Below are 14,483 nucleotides of genomic sequence, written 5' to 3' on the forward strand. Positions count from 1 at the left end.
AAGTAACACACTTTTGCCCTTCAGAGAAGAAAACAAATAATCATGTTATTCCATGTTTTTTTATATGGTGAATTTAAGTGGTTCCTGATGTTTAAGTGAAATAGCATCTTGATTTTCACCGACAGAGGAGTGTAATACATTAAATAGTAGAAATAAAGCGATGTTGCAGAGGATCCCAGAATCTCTTCCAAGAAGCAGCTGGGATGACTGACTAGTTCATGGTGTTGACTAGCTTCCATGTTTTCATGTTAAATAACATTAAAACAACAACAACAAAGTCTCAGTATTTTTCAGTGATCTTAAATGGATGCAGGATATTATTCTAAGCGGCTGTAAGTGGACTTCATAAAGCATTCTCTCTCCCATCTAAAAATAGAATTTTTTTTATCTGACCCAAAAGATAAAGATGAAGTTTTACACTTTTAAGCTTAATGAGCTGTAAAATACTGTTTTTAAGGGGAAGAAGAAACCTGCTGTTATTTTTTTTTTAAAACTATTTATGACTGCTTTTGTTTCTGTTGTATTTAAAGTAAATTCTGTGAGTCTTGGAGTTCTTTTCCCAACGTTTCTTCCTCTAATTTGATTCAACTTTAATCACAATTAGTACGAAGAAAAAGGACTGTCAGCAAGCAGGAAAGAGTACCACCATAATTTTCTGGTATTGATACATTGTTCAATAACTGTCTATAATACAGTTTTAAACTATTTATTCTAATGGCTGCTGGATGTGGTCTTGTCATCTTTCTGTGACGCTGTTACAGGGTGTCAGTAAAAACAAAACTGATCTAAAGTACCTTGAGTTAAAATATGGTTTCTGAGCCTGTTACATAAGATGAAAACAAAGTTGAATAATACTGAATTGGATAAAAACTGGGAACATGCTGATACGGCGTTGATGTTGATCCTTCTACTACTGCTAAATGTAGAAGTAGTTCAAACCAGATTCTATAGGTTTTGTTCTGAAATTCAAAAGGTCAGTTGTTCATTTTGCTGGATATGAGTAGTTTGTAATTTCTTTTTTACCTCCATAAAGTTTTCTTATGATTCGTTAGTACTAATGACTATTTTAAGTCCTTTAATATGCTGACGTATTTAGTGCAATAAGCAAGACAAAATACTTGCTTGTATCAGTTATATGCAAAGTGCTAATTATCAGTTGTTGGTTCAGTTTCTTGTGTGTACCCAAACTTGAAGAATTGACAGGGTTATGTGAAGGTTTGATCACATGGATGAAAATTTTAAGGCATACAAGGTTGTCCAAAGCAGTCTTTTGCATTGACAGCTCTGATAGAGAAATACTTCAGATTTATACAGTGCAGCACTGTGCCTTTGCAGTTTGAGCCACAATTCTGTTTCCACGTAACAAAAAGTGACAGCAACACGCTTTGCTGAAAGAATAGACATAAATCCATGTTTGTCTTCCATGGCCAAGTCTTGTAACACATCTTCTAGAATTGGGTGATCACGGGAGAGTTTGATTATATTTTTCCAGTAGCCTATATACTATATTTGCTTCATTATAATCATTTAAATATGAGATTATAAAATGCATATCTTGTAATATATTGAAATACAAATGAATTATACAAGCTCATGGGATCAAAGGGGTGCATCTGTATCCTGGGTAATTATCTTTACACAGATAATTTTTTTAGCACTTTCTTGGTTTTAACAGTTGTATTTTTCCTTTATATGCTCTTCTTCATTCTTATCATTCTAGACTTTGATGGGAGGCTATTTATGTCTATACCTATTTTCTGTTGTCAAATTTAACAAGTTTTTTTAAACTTAACACTCTTGCTTTATTGGTCAAATGTTCTTTTGTTTGCAAATGGCCATTTAGGCATTTTTAAACAGTTTAAAGTTCAACCTTTTATTCAATTTTTCACAATTTTTACAGGATCGCCTATATTTGTGTCTTTGCAGAAGTGCTTCCAAGACACATTTTTCTGTTCTCTTTGAAATTGGAGAGAAGTGAAGGAAATTGAATTAAAAATGATGGTAAAATGACTGAAACTGATGAAATCCAGTAAATATGTGTGGTTTTGGTTTAAATGCTATTGTTTCTCCAGTGCTGTTTTGCATATGTATTATAGAACATCCAGATAATAAAATCTTCTACTCTTCAGTAGTCTACAAAATGCTGTTTTTCTAAGTTAAAAGAACTTTTAACTTAGAGATCTAGTTTTAGGAGCTACTGAGCAGCTACAATTTCCGCGTAAATTAGCGATAGTTTTGGGTGTTCAGTGTCGGACAGGTCAGGCCTTATTACTGGACTGTGGCTGGCAGGGTAGTTAGCTGGAATAGCTCATGTCATTCGCGTTACACAGTCAGCATTGGCTTTTTGCTTATGTCAACCCATTGAAGGTGGGGACCATTCCAATCTTTATAAAATGTTATTTGTGTAGAAAGCCAAAATGATATTCTATGTAAGTGAGTTGGCTTTTCTGTCAGAAGAACCATTTGGTCGCTTGAGGAAGTGTCCGTGTTTTACTTGCTTTTTGTGTTGTCTGGGGAAGGTGAGTGATGTTTCTGGATCTTTTCTCAAAGTTAACATTTAGGGTTGTGCTATAGATGTCTCTCCCTATGCATAACAAATAGGTTCTTCTTCCACAAATCATCAGTAACCTCAGATGTGACTAGGGCAAAAGGAGGGCTTTCTGCAGTTGCTGTACGTGAGGTAGTAGCTAATGCTAGTATGAACTGGAGCCAAAAATGTTGTAACTGCTGTTGAGTTAATCAGCATAAATTTTGGACAGGAAGCAGAACAGGGATAAATAAAGTTGTAAATATCCGTCAAACGTAAAATGTGGAGCAAGCAAGAAGTGGCTATTAGGTGACTGAAGGATATACCTATGTATTAAACCAGGTCAGGACAAATGAGCTAATGATACTGCCTACTTGAGAAACTCTTTTATTCCTCAGTTCTCAGTCTCTAAAACTGAGATGTTTTTCTACTCTTCCCCCCCACCCCTCTTTTCACTTCTGTTTGCTAATGCTTCCAGGCAGGGAGTGTATTAAATGCTGTCCAGTAGGAAGGCCTTACGCTGGCTGTAATCTGAGGGTGTCATTATGTTTCAATATAGGAAAATATCTAAGATAAAAATATAGCCATTTGTTTTTATAGTGTATTGATTCATATTGGGGGAAAATGGTATATAAAACATGCCAAGGTTATTGCAGAAAGGCTCAGAATGCCTGTAGTTCCTGGGAGCTTCATGTGGAAAAGACAGTGTTTAAACTCATATCTCTTATGTCCTGAAGAACACTCCTTCCCTCTGCATCTTTTAAAAGAAGAAAGTAACAAGACTAAGGCTTAAAAAAAAAAAATGAAAATCATCAGGGCCTTTCGGGGCATATTCTTTACTATGCTAATACTCTTATTTTCTGTCAGTTGCAATTCAACTCAGTGTAGGTAATAGCAACAGACCAAACACATCTATGCTACATTCCTACTCTAGATTAAACCAGCCATCTCTTCAACTAATTGAAGTACAGTTTTGTGTTGAAAACTTGTTTTCTACTGATCTAATTTCATTTTTAATTGTGATTATGGGAAAGTATAGGGAAAACTGTACATGCAGAAGGTGTTTCAATTATTTGAACATTAGCCAAAAATGATGTCATTTTTGCCTTGTGGTTTGTAACCTTCTAGTCTTTTCAGAATAGCCGTCTTCATCTTGAACCTGGAGTACAGCCTTCTTCAGAACTTTGGTTCATGGTCCGGATCTTAAAACTTCATTGTGTGCAAATGTACAAGCATGGGTTGTACACATTACACACTAAAATAATACTCACAGGAGTATTACCAAAATACTTTCTTTAGAGTCATTTTTGTGTTCATGTTAACGTTGTCAGATTTTACTGTTCCAATATTATGATCTGGATTCCTGAAAAATATGATCTTCAGAAAAGTTTAGTTTTATTGTGATCCATCTATGAAAATGAATACCTTAGTAGGCTAGATCTTGTTAGGCTGGATCACAAACACCTTACTGGGTTTCTCTTTACAACTTCTAAGGGCTAAATGACGACAAAAATTGAGAACTTCATGAAATGGTAAGAGTCTCAGTGTCAAGTTTTTTTTAAAGGAAAGCATAATTAAGGCTCTCATGATAAAATTTTGAAAGTTTAGCAGTGCTGCCTGTGCAACGGCCTAGACCCAAGCTCCTGGTAGCTCACGTGCTTCTTTGTATTCTCTTCCCACTGTTGAGGATTCTTCACAGCATTGTAGTCTCTCACCGAACTTCCTGTTTTAATAGTGGTTACATTCAGCTTTGAAAAGTTTAACTCTTTTACATGTGCGTCTAATTTGACAAGCAGATGTAGAAACTGAAATGCCAACACTCTCAGTAGTATTCTATTTGTTCTTCAGTGCCTGTGATAACTCGACAGCTAGCAGTGTGCAGACACGGATCAGGGTTTTTGCAGATTTTCTACGTAGGGCAGTGAATGTCTTGATTTTTATGACACTGAAATGTCAGTGAAGATGACAATATAATGACAATGAAATCAAGTCATTATCATGTTATATGGTATTCTGTTCATCTGCTATTATAGCAGGTAGTGTTTAAAGCTAAGAAGATTGTAAAACACAGAACCTCTATTATTTGGAGGTAGGCAATCCATGTACCTTATTTAGTGTAACCAGTAAATCTGGTAATACTAATCTCTAATTTTTTCCTTGTAACTAAACATTATTATTTCAAGCTCTCCACATGCAAAATACTTGAGTGAACAATAAAATTTAAATATAGGTTTAATTTTTTTAAACATTGTGACAGAAATAAGCCCTAGAATGTGAGTGGCCAGGTTGTTGTGACTAGAAGTTTCTTTTGTATTCTTATGTAGCCATATACAAACTTCTATGCTATAAAGCAGTCCTGCAGCTAGATTCCTTTTGAGTCTTTCTACCAAGCAATTCTGACTTCTTGATGAAGAATGCTATTAAAAAGAATATAATACCAACACTTTGCATCTGTTTCTCATTTCAAAACATGTTCTTTTACTTCATGCTTTCTATTTTTTTCTCCTACCATGAGATTCATTTTTTTTCTTCAGTAAGCAACTGAGAATAAAAAGATTTCTGATAAACTGAGTCAGTTTGTATCATGTACACAAAAGCTTTAGGAATGCGTTAATTTGTCCCCATTGTGATCATGTGTATCCACATTTTATAAATACTGTCACTTAAAAATAAAAATCATGGCACCCTTTGCTCTGTAAAATGAAGAATAGAACCAAGGCTGTAGCATCAATGTGAGAGGAGATTTAAATATATCAGAAAACTGTGGTTTTCAAATTTGGGTTTTCCTGACATTATTTGTACCAGACATGACATAGGGAGGGCACGCTACTTTTGAATTCTCCTCCTGAGCTCCCAAAAGTGACCTGCAAGTGAGACAAGGATACAAGTTTCTTAATAAATCTGTACTACTCCAGCCAGCCTTGCTCAGCAGAAGAATTATATCCTTTGGGTTTTCTTTGCTGCTGCTTTGCAATTTTTTCTGCTTGAGAAAATTAATTGTTACTTAGTGACATGTCTTTGTTCTGACTGATAAGTTTATTCCCAGAAAAACAGTCCTGAGGGCTATTGGTGGTGTTTTTGTTTTTTTTTAACATCTGCACTTGGTCACTTGCTTGAGATCCATAATAATCTCTCTCAAGTATTTGCCCTCTTGAAAGGGCATTATTCAGAATGATCACACTGGTAACAAGCAAAGAGAGTTGTAAGGAACAAAAAAAAAGCAACCTCCTGTCAGCGATGGGCCCTTAGAAATTTTACCTTTCCACACAGCAGCAACACGGGCAGTGATTAAATCTGGAAACCTTTTCTAGGATTTCATTGTCTGTTTGACGTCTAGCCTGGCTTTATTCCCCTTGACCTGTAGCGTGTGCCTATGTGGTCTCCTGGCATATGAATTTGATGAGAGTTTTATTTTACCTGATTCATTTTTCCCTTTGAGGTGTGTTCAGTGACTATCAAACAAACCTATGCCACATTACATTAATCAAAGGATAGTTTTTGTTGAACTTGTATACTAGATGAGGGCAAATTAATGGTATTTATCCCTTTGGGACGTGAAGTCCCTGAAGGTGACAAAATATTGTTTCAATTGCTGCCTGTGTTAAGAGTGGGCTTTCTTTGATACCACCACTGTTCAGGTACCAAACTGAGGGATGCTGCCAGGTCCTTCTTTGGTCCCTGATAGGCTTTATTCTCTGGGCCATGTTGCTGCGGTTTTTGTTTTAAAACTAGATAACAGATATTTCTATTTAGCAGACCATTCCCGTTCTGCAAATGGAAACAGCAAGTGCGCTTTTTGATAAAGTTTCTCCTTTCTCTAGGTGCTGGTACAAGAAAAATATTCTGTATTGTTTTGCCTGTGGCTTAGGTTTTGAAGATCCCATCTCTCCACAGTCAGAAGTGTTGCCTTAACCCATGTTTGCTATTGTAATGCCATGGAAAGTCTAGCAGGGTGACATGAAGGATTTTCTACAGCAGGAGAAAATAAATTTTCAAATCTTTCCATAAAACCAAATGTGGTTGTGTTAATGTGTATTACTCCTATATGATTTCTTTTAAGTAAAATAAACTTTAAAAAATGCAGTTCACTAGATCCAAAAATAATGCACCTTTGACTCATGGTTCTGTGGTCTTATTTTATCAAAAGTAATATTTTCTCAACATGCATTTTAAAACAGACTTAATGGGAGACTTCCTATTCTCTTCCATGTTATTTACAATACATGATAATTGCAATTTGATTTAATAAAAAAAAAAATCTTTGAGATGATTCATCCAAAGCTCAAGTTAGACATTCTAAATGTCAGTGTAGTCATGCAGCCTGCTCGCTGTGAGTACATAAGAATTCGTTTACAGTTACGGCCAGGACCATTGAAATGTTGTGCACATCTCTGAAATAAACCAGGGCAGTTTGTGTGGGGGACGGGGGGGGCCCTGGCGGGCTGAAGTAACAAACTTAGCAAGGAAACATTACCTGGAAATCTGCGCTTCAGCCTTGAGTCACAGTTCTTTGGAAATGAGGACCAAGGCATGTTTAGCTGAGGAACAAACCAACTCCATTTAAAGGCTATTTGTTAGACATATTTAACTGTATGTAGTGAGGCTGCACTCAGCTCCCTGTTCTGTTGTTAAGATTTGCATAGCCCAAGAGCATCGATATCTTCCACTAGTTCTACCTCTGGAAAAAGACAAACATTTTATGGTGTTGTCCTTGCATTTCTTTGATATGCTGTAATATTTTAGAATAAGGCTACTAGGCTGTGTATTGTTTTAACGCATCATGAACTATAAGCTGGCCTACATCGCTAAAAAGATGTCTCATAAGCTCTGTATTGTGGTTCCAACAAATTAAAGTAATAGCAGCGCATTTGATAATGCTGATAGCTTCGCAGATTATATGCAGGCAGGGCTGTGAACACAATCCAAGTTTATAAATTGATGTGTGTATACAGTGCTTCACAGAGAGCCAGACACAAGAGACCTCTGCACATCTGGTTGTTTTAACAGAGGTTTGGAACACAGACTAGTCATTAAAACGTGTATGTATACATCCACACTAATTTCACAATATATATAATGGCTAATATTGGGAGGACACATCTCAAATGAAATAGTGAAGTTTCCCAAATCTCTGTGTTACATTATGAACAGTTAGCTAATCTGTCTTGCTGTGTTTGTCTCGGGAATAAACAAAAAAACAACAGCCCAACCCTAAGAAATGCAACTAAGCAATCTTTTATTTTTTTTTCAGTCCTTTTTTTTTTTTTTTTTAATTTCTGATTATTTGTATGGATCATTGCAAAAATATACACACACACACACAAAAAAAAAAAAGCCTACGTATGGTGAAATGGATCTTTAAGCTATAAGGAACAATTTCTTCAGATTTAGTAAGAGCACATGAAGTGCAGTTTTTATTGTATTTTTTCAGACGTGAAGCATACATACCTATATATATATTTGTATATATATTCATGCATATTTGTATATTTCTAAACCTAAATGTGCAGTGGATAATTTTGCTGCTAAGTGGACATTTTGTATGAATATCTAAATGAAGATCCCAGTCTGTTTCACCAGTAGATGTGCAGTTCTGTCAGCTAGCTGTAAATTTTTTGAGACAAACCTGAATTCCTGTGGGACTCAATGTAGGAGCTCACTGGATGTGTTTTGCTGGAGAATGCTGTTGGGCTGTGCAAGTCCCCACAGTTTTAAGGTTCTCCTAGGCCTTTAGGAGTTGTGAAATTAGGAAGGAGTGAGAGTGTTGAGAGTAAGTTGTGATTTTGGTTGACATAGGTTAATATGTATTGAAACAATTTTCTTCCTCTCTGCCACCTCCCTCGATTTTTTTCTTATTATCTGAAGAAGGGCGACTGGATTCTTTGGGGAGAGAGAGGGCAGGGGTTGCCTGTTTGTTTTTAAGCCTCAGAATGAAGCTCACTTGGTTGAATTGCCTACTTGTGATAGAACAAAACCACAGTGCTTCCAGATTTTTTTTAATTTTATTTTTTTCCTTCTTTTCTGGAGGGAGTTTCACTGGTTGCAGGGAACTTGTCTGTCCAGCAAGAGTGGATAAGTTTAAGGAACGCGTTAACCGTGTAACTTCCTGCTTCACTCCTAAAGTAATAAAGGTGGAAAACATACTGCAAAAGAATATAGAATGTGTCTATGCCCTCTGCAGTAGTATTCTGTATAAAAGAACGCTTGGTGCTTTATTTAGAAATGTTTTGCAAGAGCTGTACCTTTCACTTAACTGATACGTTGGAGCAGTATTTTACTGTGTTTAGTGTAACTCAAATCCTTCTTTCAGGACTTTGCAACTAAGTTTTTTGTGTTGCCCTATCATCTCTTTTGTTATAAGCTTAAAAATTCGTTTGAGGCAGGAAATCTTAAACCTCACTTCCCATTTACCTCCACCTTTCCCCTTCTAGAAATCAAGATGGGAGAAATTATCATATTTTATGATCTTCACCTACTTACTATATATTAATTTTCTGAGTGTTACAAAAGTTTGTATTTTTATTTTGTGACCAAAACATGATGAATTATTTAATATTTTTTTTATTGTTATTTTATTTGACAGGTCCTCGACCAGTACGAACGAGAAGGGTTTAATTTCCTAGCTAAAGTTTTTAATTCCTCACATTCCTTCTTAGAAGACTTGACGGGTCTAACTTTATTACATCAGGAGACACAGGCTGCCGAGGTAAGAAAATAACTTTGGATGTTAAAGGAAAAATGTGATAGTTAAGGCTGCCTTAGTTGTATGTTCAGCTGTATAACCATATGAGTAAATGAATCACTGGTAGACTCAAGCATTGCTTTGTGATTTACAGGATGATTAAGGGAGCCATATGCATGTTCCATACAGTGAGATAAGAGGTATCCTCTTATTGTTACAGGATAAGAAACATTGTTGGATATGGGAGGAGTTTGTTTGTTTGTTTGTGTTTTTTTTTTTAAGCCTAGGTGATGCACAGTATGGGATACATGTTGGCAGCCAGTTAGAAATGTGTAGCACTGCTGTTAATATTCATTTTATTATTTCCACGTTTTGTGAAAGTGACAGTTGTTGCTTGAAAATTCTGGATTTACATGGAGGAAAGTTCCTGTCTGTTGTCTTTTAGGGTGTGTTTCACTGTTAGTGTAAACTGCAGTTGATGCACACATTGCCAGGCCAGCTTTAATCTACTGTATGCAAGTGCTGATGATAGTTAGCTCTGATAGTGCAGAGCCCGGTGTGGGCTAACAACCACAGCATTTACACAGGTTCCTAGGTAGGTGTTGGTATTGAATGTGACTGTACATTAGATGTTTTCTTAAATTAATTGTAATTTTTTAATATCTGAATTTTCAAGTATTTATTTTAAAGAAGAAAATTACTTGTATTACATGAGGTAAGGAAATCAGTTAACATTTTATGTCAGTCTAAAGTGTAATTATTATACAAATTTGTGGATTATAATATGTGGAAAACAATACTCTTTATTCATTTAGTGACAAAAGTTGCAACGTGGAATGAAATTGAGGTGTGTTTTGTTCTCCTGGGAGATACCCTGCATAAAGGGTTGTGATATTGAATCTGTTTCATCAAAAACAGATTCTGTCTTAATGTTGTATTTAATAATGATTTGTAATCCTTACTCCCTCTGTAAATGTCTATGGTCCTCTACATAATTCAATTATGGTATGGTAGTATCACGTGGATGTTTCCAAAGTTGGCTTTAAAAAGTGATTATTCAGTTACTGTAGCCTGTGCAAATGGTATAGCTGTTTTTGCAGCTGGAAATGGCTCAGTGGTTTTCCTAATAAGGTTTGTGAGGGTAATGCAGACTTGACTCTCTGTTTCATGTTTTAACGTTTTAAAATAATTGGAGCAGATACTGGAGACATTAAACCATAAAACACTTGATGCACTCTTAAATCAGCGTAGTGATACATCCAAAAAGTTGTGTGTATGTGAGAGGGAAAAAGCAAAGCAAAACAAATGCCCTTTACCAGGTGCTACCCATTACCAGTAAGAGTCATCGTATTCCGATTGCCATATGTCACTATTAGGCTGCTTAGAAGGCTTTAGTCTGCTAGTGACAGCATAAAAAAAGTTATGTATGTCCTAGTTAGTGATCAGTTACTTTGCCGGTATTAATTCTTGAGTTCTGCATCTTCATAATGCGTGCGGGTGTTTATTTATAAAGATTTAGATACTCTTTAGAAAAAGTAGTTTGCTGCAAGTGCATTTCAACTTCCTAAAGTTCAATGTTTAATGATAAAGGATGGGATCAGTGTGCTTCCAAAAATCTTTGAGTTCAATAACGAGGTTAATGCAATATAGTTACTGCTCATAAATAGAAAAACAATGCAGTTCTATATAGAAAAATAACATAATTCAGTTTTTCTGATAGAATAAAAAGATCTTGCTGAATAGAATGTCGATTTTTCAAAACCTAGGATATTTTCTTGTTTTCTTATGTATTTAATGTATCAAGTATGTATCAAGTGGTATTTTTAATTTCACAATTATATAATAATTCTAGCTATTAAAAATTAATTGGCGTGCAAGTTTTCACAGAAATAGATGTGTATTACAATAGTTAAGTCCAGATAAAAATATTTGCCTAGAGAAGAGACCTCCACTTTAGGAGAGATAGTTTGCACAAAGGAATGAGAAGGCCATTGTAATACAGAATTAGCCAAAGCAATAATTTTTTAATGGATCTCTTTATTTGCAGTGATGCTACTCACAGTACTGCCTTCAGTTTTCAGTTTCATTAAATCAGATTGTATATCAGGTACATAGATTTCCTTACAGAAAAACTGTTGGGTGACTTGTGGATAATGATTGTTCTGGGCTGAAAGGGATGGTGACGTACACAACAGAGGCGGTTCTGTACCCTCAGTACATAATCTGGGCCAGTTTAAGAAAATATATATGCTCAAGAGAGTGCTTATAGTACCTGTTCTATTAATTGCTCTTGTATTTTGAGCTCATTTTTCTTACACAGTATCATCGGTATAATTTATATTACCAATTTGGAAGACTTCCAGATGGCTTTTCTGACTACTTCTGAACTGCTCTTAACAGAATGTATTCTCTAAAATTTAGATGTAGTTTATTTAGGACTATGTTAAGATATTCTTGATACGTGACATTCTAAAGATTGTAGCAAAAGTAGTAAGAAACTGCCTATAAGAAGATACCACGTGTATTAAGAGTTGGAGTAGGTGCTCCTTAACCCTTAAGTGAGGGAGGTTTCGTAAGCCATGTATGGCCCAGGTTGGTGATTAGAAAATTTGGCTGTTTTGTTGAGAAGTTACTTGACTTTCCGCGCTCTTATTCTTCAAAGGGATTTTGTAAAGGAAGTTTGGGTTTGGGAGTTCATGAAAATGGCTTCTAATAACTGAAGACTTTCTTTCTGTCTGGTAAAACTTGAGCAATGCTATTGCTCCAGTGGAATGAAAATAAACTTGTAAAGTTACCTGTCATCCAACAGTAAATTTACTCCAGAGACGCCATAATTTGTTGTAATTCAATATATAAAATCACTGATATGATCAAATGATTTGTTGCTTGCATTAGACTAATAAACTTGCATTGGACAGAGAAATGTACCAAATGTTCGTATTTTTCTTAAAAGGAACACACTTAATGATCTTAATGTTATCGAGCTTTTTAATTGAATGCTTTTCTCAGGCTGCGGTCAGAGGAGTTGGAACTTTTATCACATGCTTCAGTGTATTGCATCCGAAGTTAAATCACCAAACTCTCTTTTTTAATGCGCCTAAGCAAATGCTTAGCTGCTTTCATGAAGTCAAATTTGTATAAGTGCTTTAATGAGCTAATTACTAAACTAGCTTTGTGGTGCTCAGAAGATGTTCTGGGTATGCCATGCCTGTTCTGTAAGAGGCCATCCATTCTGGGATCACCTGAAGTTTCCGCGAAAACATTGCCTTCCCTGTGCACTTAGTATAGGCTGTGTTCGCCCAGACTAAAGCAGGAACATATGCAAGACTTTTCACATACTAAATATCTTTTTAAGATATTTTATTGTTCAATTTCCTCTCCCAGTGCCGTGCTGTTGACCTAAGTATTGATAGCATGTTGAAATCCTGTATATGACTGATAGGAATATAACCCTGATTCAGTGTGCGACATGAGAAGGAATCACAATACCAATTTAGTTTGTGGTTCAAATTTGATACTAATCGCAGGATTTTTAGTTAAGAGCACCTGCTTCTTTAATATAAGATGCATCAGGAAATTATAAATGTTCTGCATGACTTCCTTAATATGACAAGTTAACCAGTAAATAATAAAATTAGCAAATGTTTCTATTCTGTCTTGAAATGACAGCAAATTTCAGACATCTGCTTTTTCTACATCTGGCTTTAATTTAGGTTCTGTGGAACACTTTATTTTTTAATACCAGTTAGATATTTATGTACAGCTTCATCAAGAGTCTCTGATGACACCCATGGCTTTGAAGGCCAAAAGAAGCTGTGGGAAACTCCCACATCAGCACTTAGGCCTTGTTTCCACTGGATGCAGTTCACGTTGGGAGCCACCCAAGCTCCCTTAAAAATTGCACTCCTGTTTTCCAGATCGCTTTGTCTTCTTGCTCCTAACCTCAACCTCTTAACGTCACCTTTGGTCAATATGCAGTCAAGTTTCATATCTGGGCTTAAAGTAAAAAGAGCTTATGCATCTCCTGAATTATTAATCAGAAAGCAGTGGCGTTGGTTTGGAGACAGAACAAAAGCCAGCTTGGTTCAGAGCTTGGCAGGGCCGCCTGCTGGTGGTGACATTTCACAGTGCCTCGCTAAAAGCTGCTGGGTTGCTTGCTGTGTGCACCAGACCTAACCCTGTGCAGTGCAGAGCCTGATGGTATGGAGAGCGCTTTCAATTTAGTCCTGTCTAAAACTGGAGCCTTTCTGGCTACTCTGTTGAGATTAATTTTTACTGATGTGGCACACTTCTGGAAGTGAAAACTGACACATTCATTAATAAATCCCACAGGCAAGTTTGTTCTATAGTTGTGGAAGAATCGTTATCACTCAAAATATTTTCTGCAAAGCTTACTTCTTAAGTGTACCCATTTTCTTGTTGCCTTTTTTCCTCAGAAATATCTGCCATTGTTCTTTAAGGCCCAATTAAGCCAATTAACCAGGCTTGTGCTTGCTTTAACACCTGTAAGTACTCTGGATTCACAGTGAGCACAGCACCTGTTGGAATGGCTGCAATGGGAGGAGTGTTTATAGCGGTGAAGTGAAATTTTTGCATGAATTCACAACCTTCAGTAAGTTATGTAGTTGAATTTCTTTACAAACTTTTTCAGCTACATCCATTTTTCAGAAGTACAGACACTTAATTTCTCTCTTTTCTTAATGTGGCTCAAGTACAGATGTCTTACGTTGGATTTCAAGCCCTGAATGAAGTGGATGCTTTAGGGAGATTTGCTTTGTGTGCTATACTCTCTGCTTCTGTCAGGATGAAAGAAAATCATATAATAAAATTTTCACTGTATTGTATGACTGATTAAAACACAAGAAGTGGTAGAACTCTTTGAGTTGAAAAGGATTGCAGAGTCTGGAAGAAATTAAACCACAACCAGAGTTTTCTGAACAAAAGGCATAGTGCTTATAAAGGTCAGACATTGATGCCAGCAGGTTGTGATGTCTGTGTTATTTTACCTTAGTCATTTTGTACTTCGATTCTTTTTTTCTCTCTCATCATGTGGTCCTTAGCACCTACAGCTTCTGTATCAGCTTTGCTGTCAGTGAGTGAGCCCCGTTTGGCACTGACAAGATGTCCTTGCTCTGCTGGCTCACCGGTATCCCAAACTGCAGCATTATGCAAAACTGAACTCTTGCCCCTTAGAAGGGTAAGTAAAAACTAAAAATAAAATGCTAGCAAATGCTCGTAAAATACATTGAGCTCCTTGGATAGGGGAAAATATAG

The 14,483-nt window shown here is 36.1% G+C and overlaps 1 protein-coding gene across 10 annotated transcripts in view; it reads left to right on the forward strand.

The window, feature by feature from the left end:
* The window catches only part of ATG7 (autophagy related 7), a 105,112-nt gene that overhangs the window by 32,695 nt on the left and 57,934 nt on the right, over nucleotides 1-14,483 (forward strand). For 8 of the 10 annotated variants that reach the window (XM_068694044.1, XM_068694050.1, XM_068694051.1 and 5 more), the window contains exon 18: nucleotides 9,111-9,233. In XM_068694044.1, the coding sequence (XP_068550145.1) occupies nucleotides 9,111-9,233 (123 nt within the window). Of the gene's footprint in view, nucleotides 1-6,348; nucleotides 6,418-9,110; nucleotides 9,234-14,269; nucleotides 14,407-14,483 lie in introns of those variants that run through there. The other 2 variants (XR_011100122.1, XM_068694052.1) reach the window with 2 other exon arrangements.

This window comes from Anas acuta, chromosome 11, assembly GCF_963932015.1.
Source record: "Anas acuta chromosome 11, bAnaAcu1.1, whole genome shotgun sequence".
NCBI classification, from domain to species: Eukaryota; Metazoa; Chordata; class Aves; order Anseriformes; family Anatidae; genus Anas; species Anas acuta.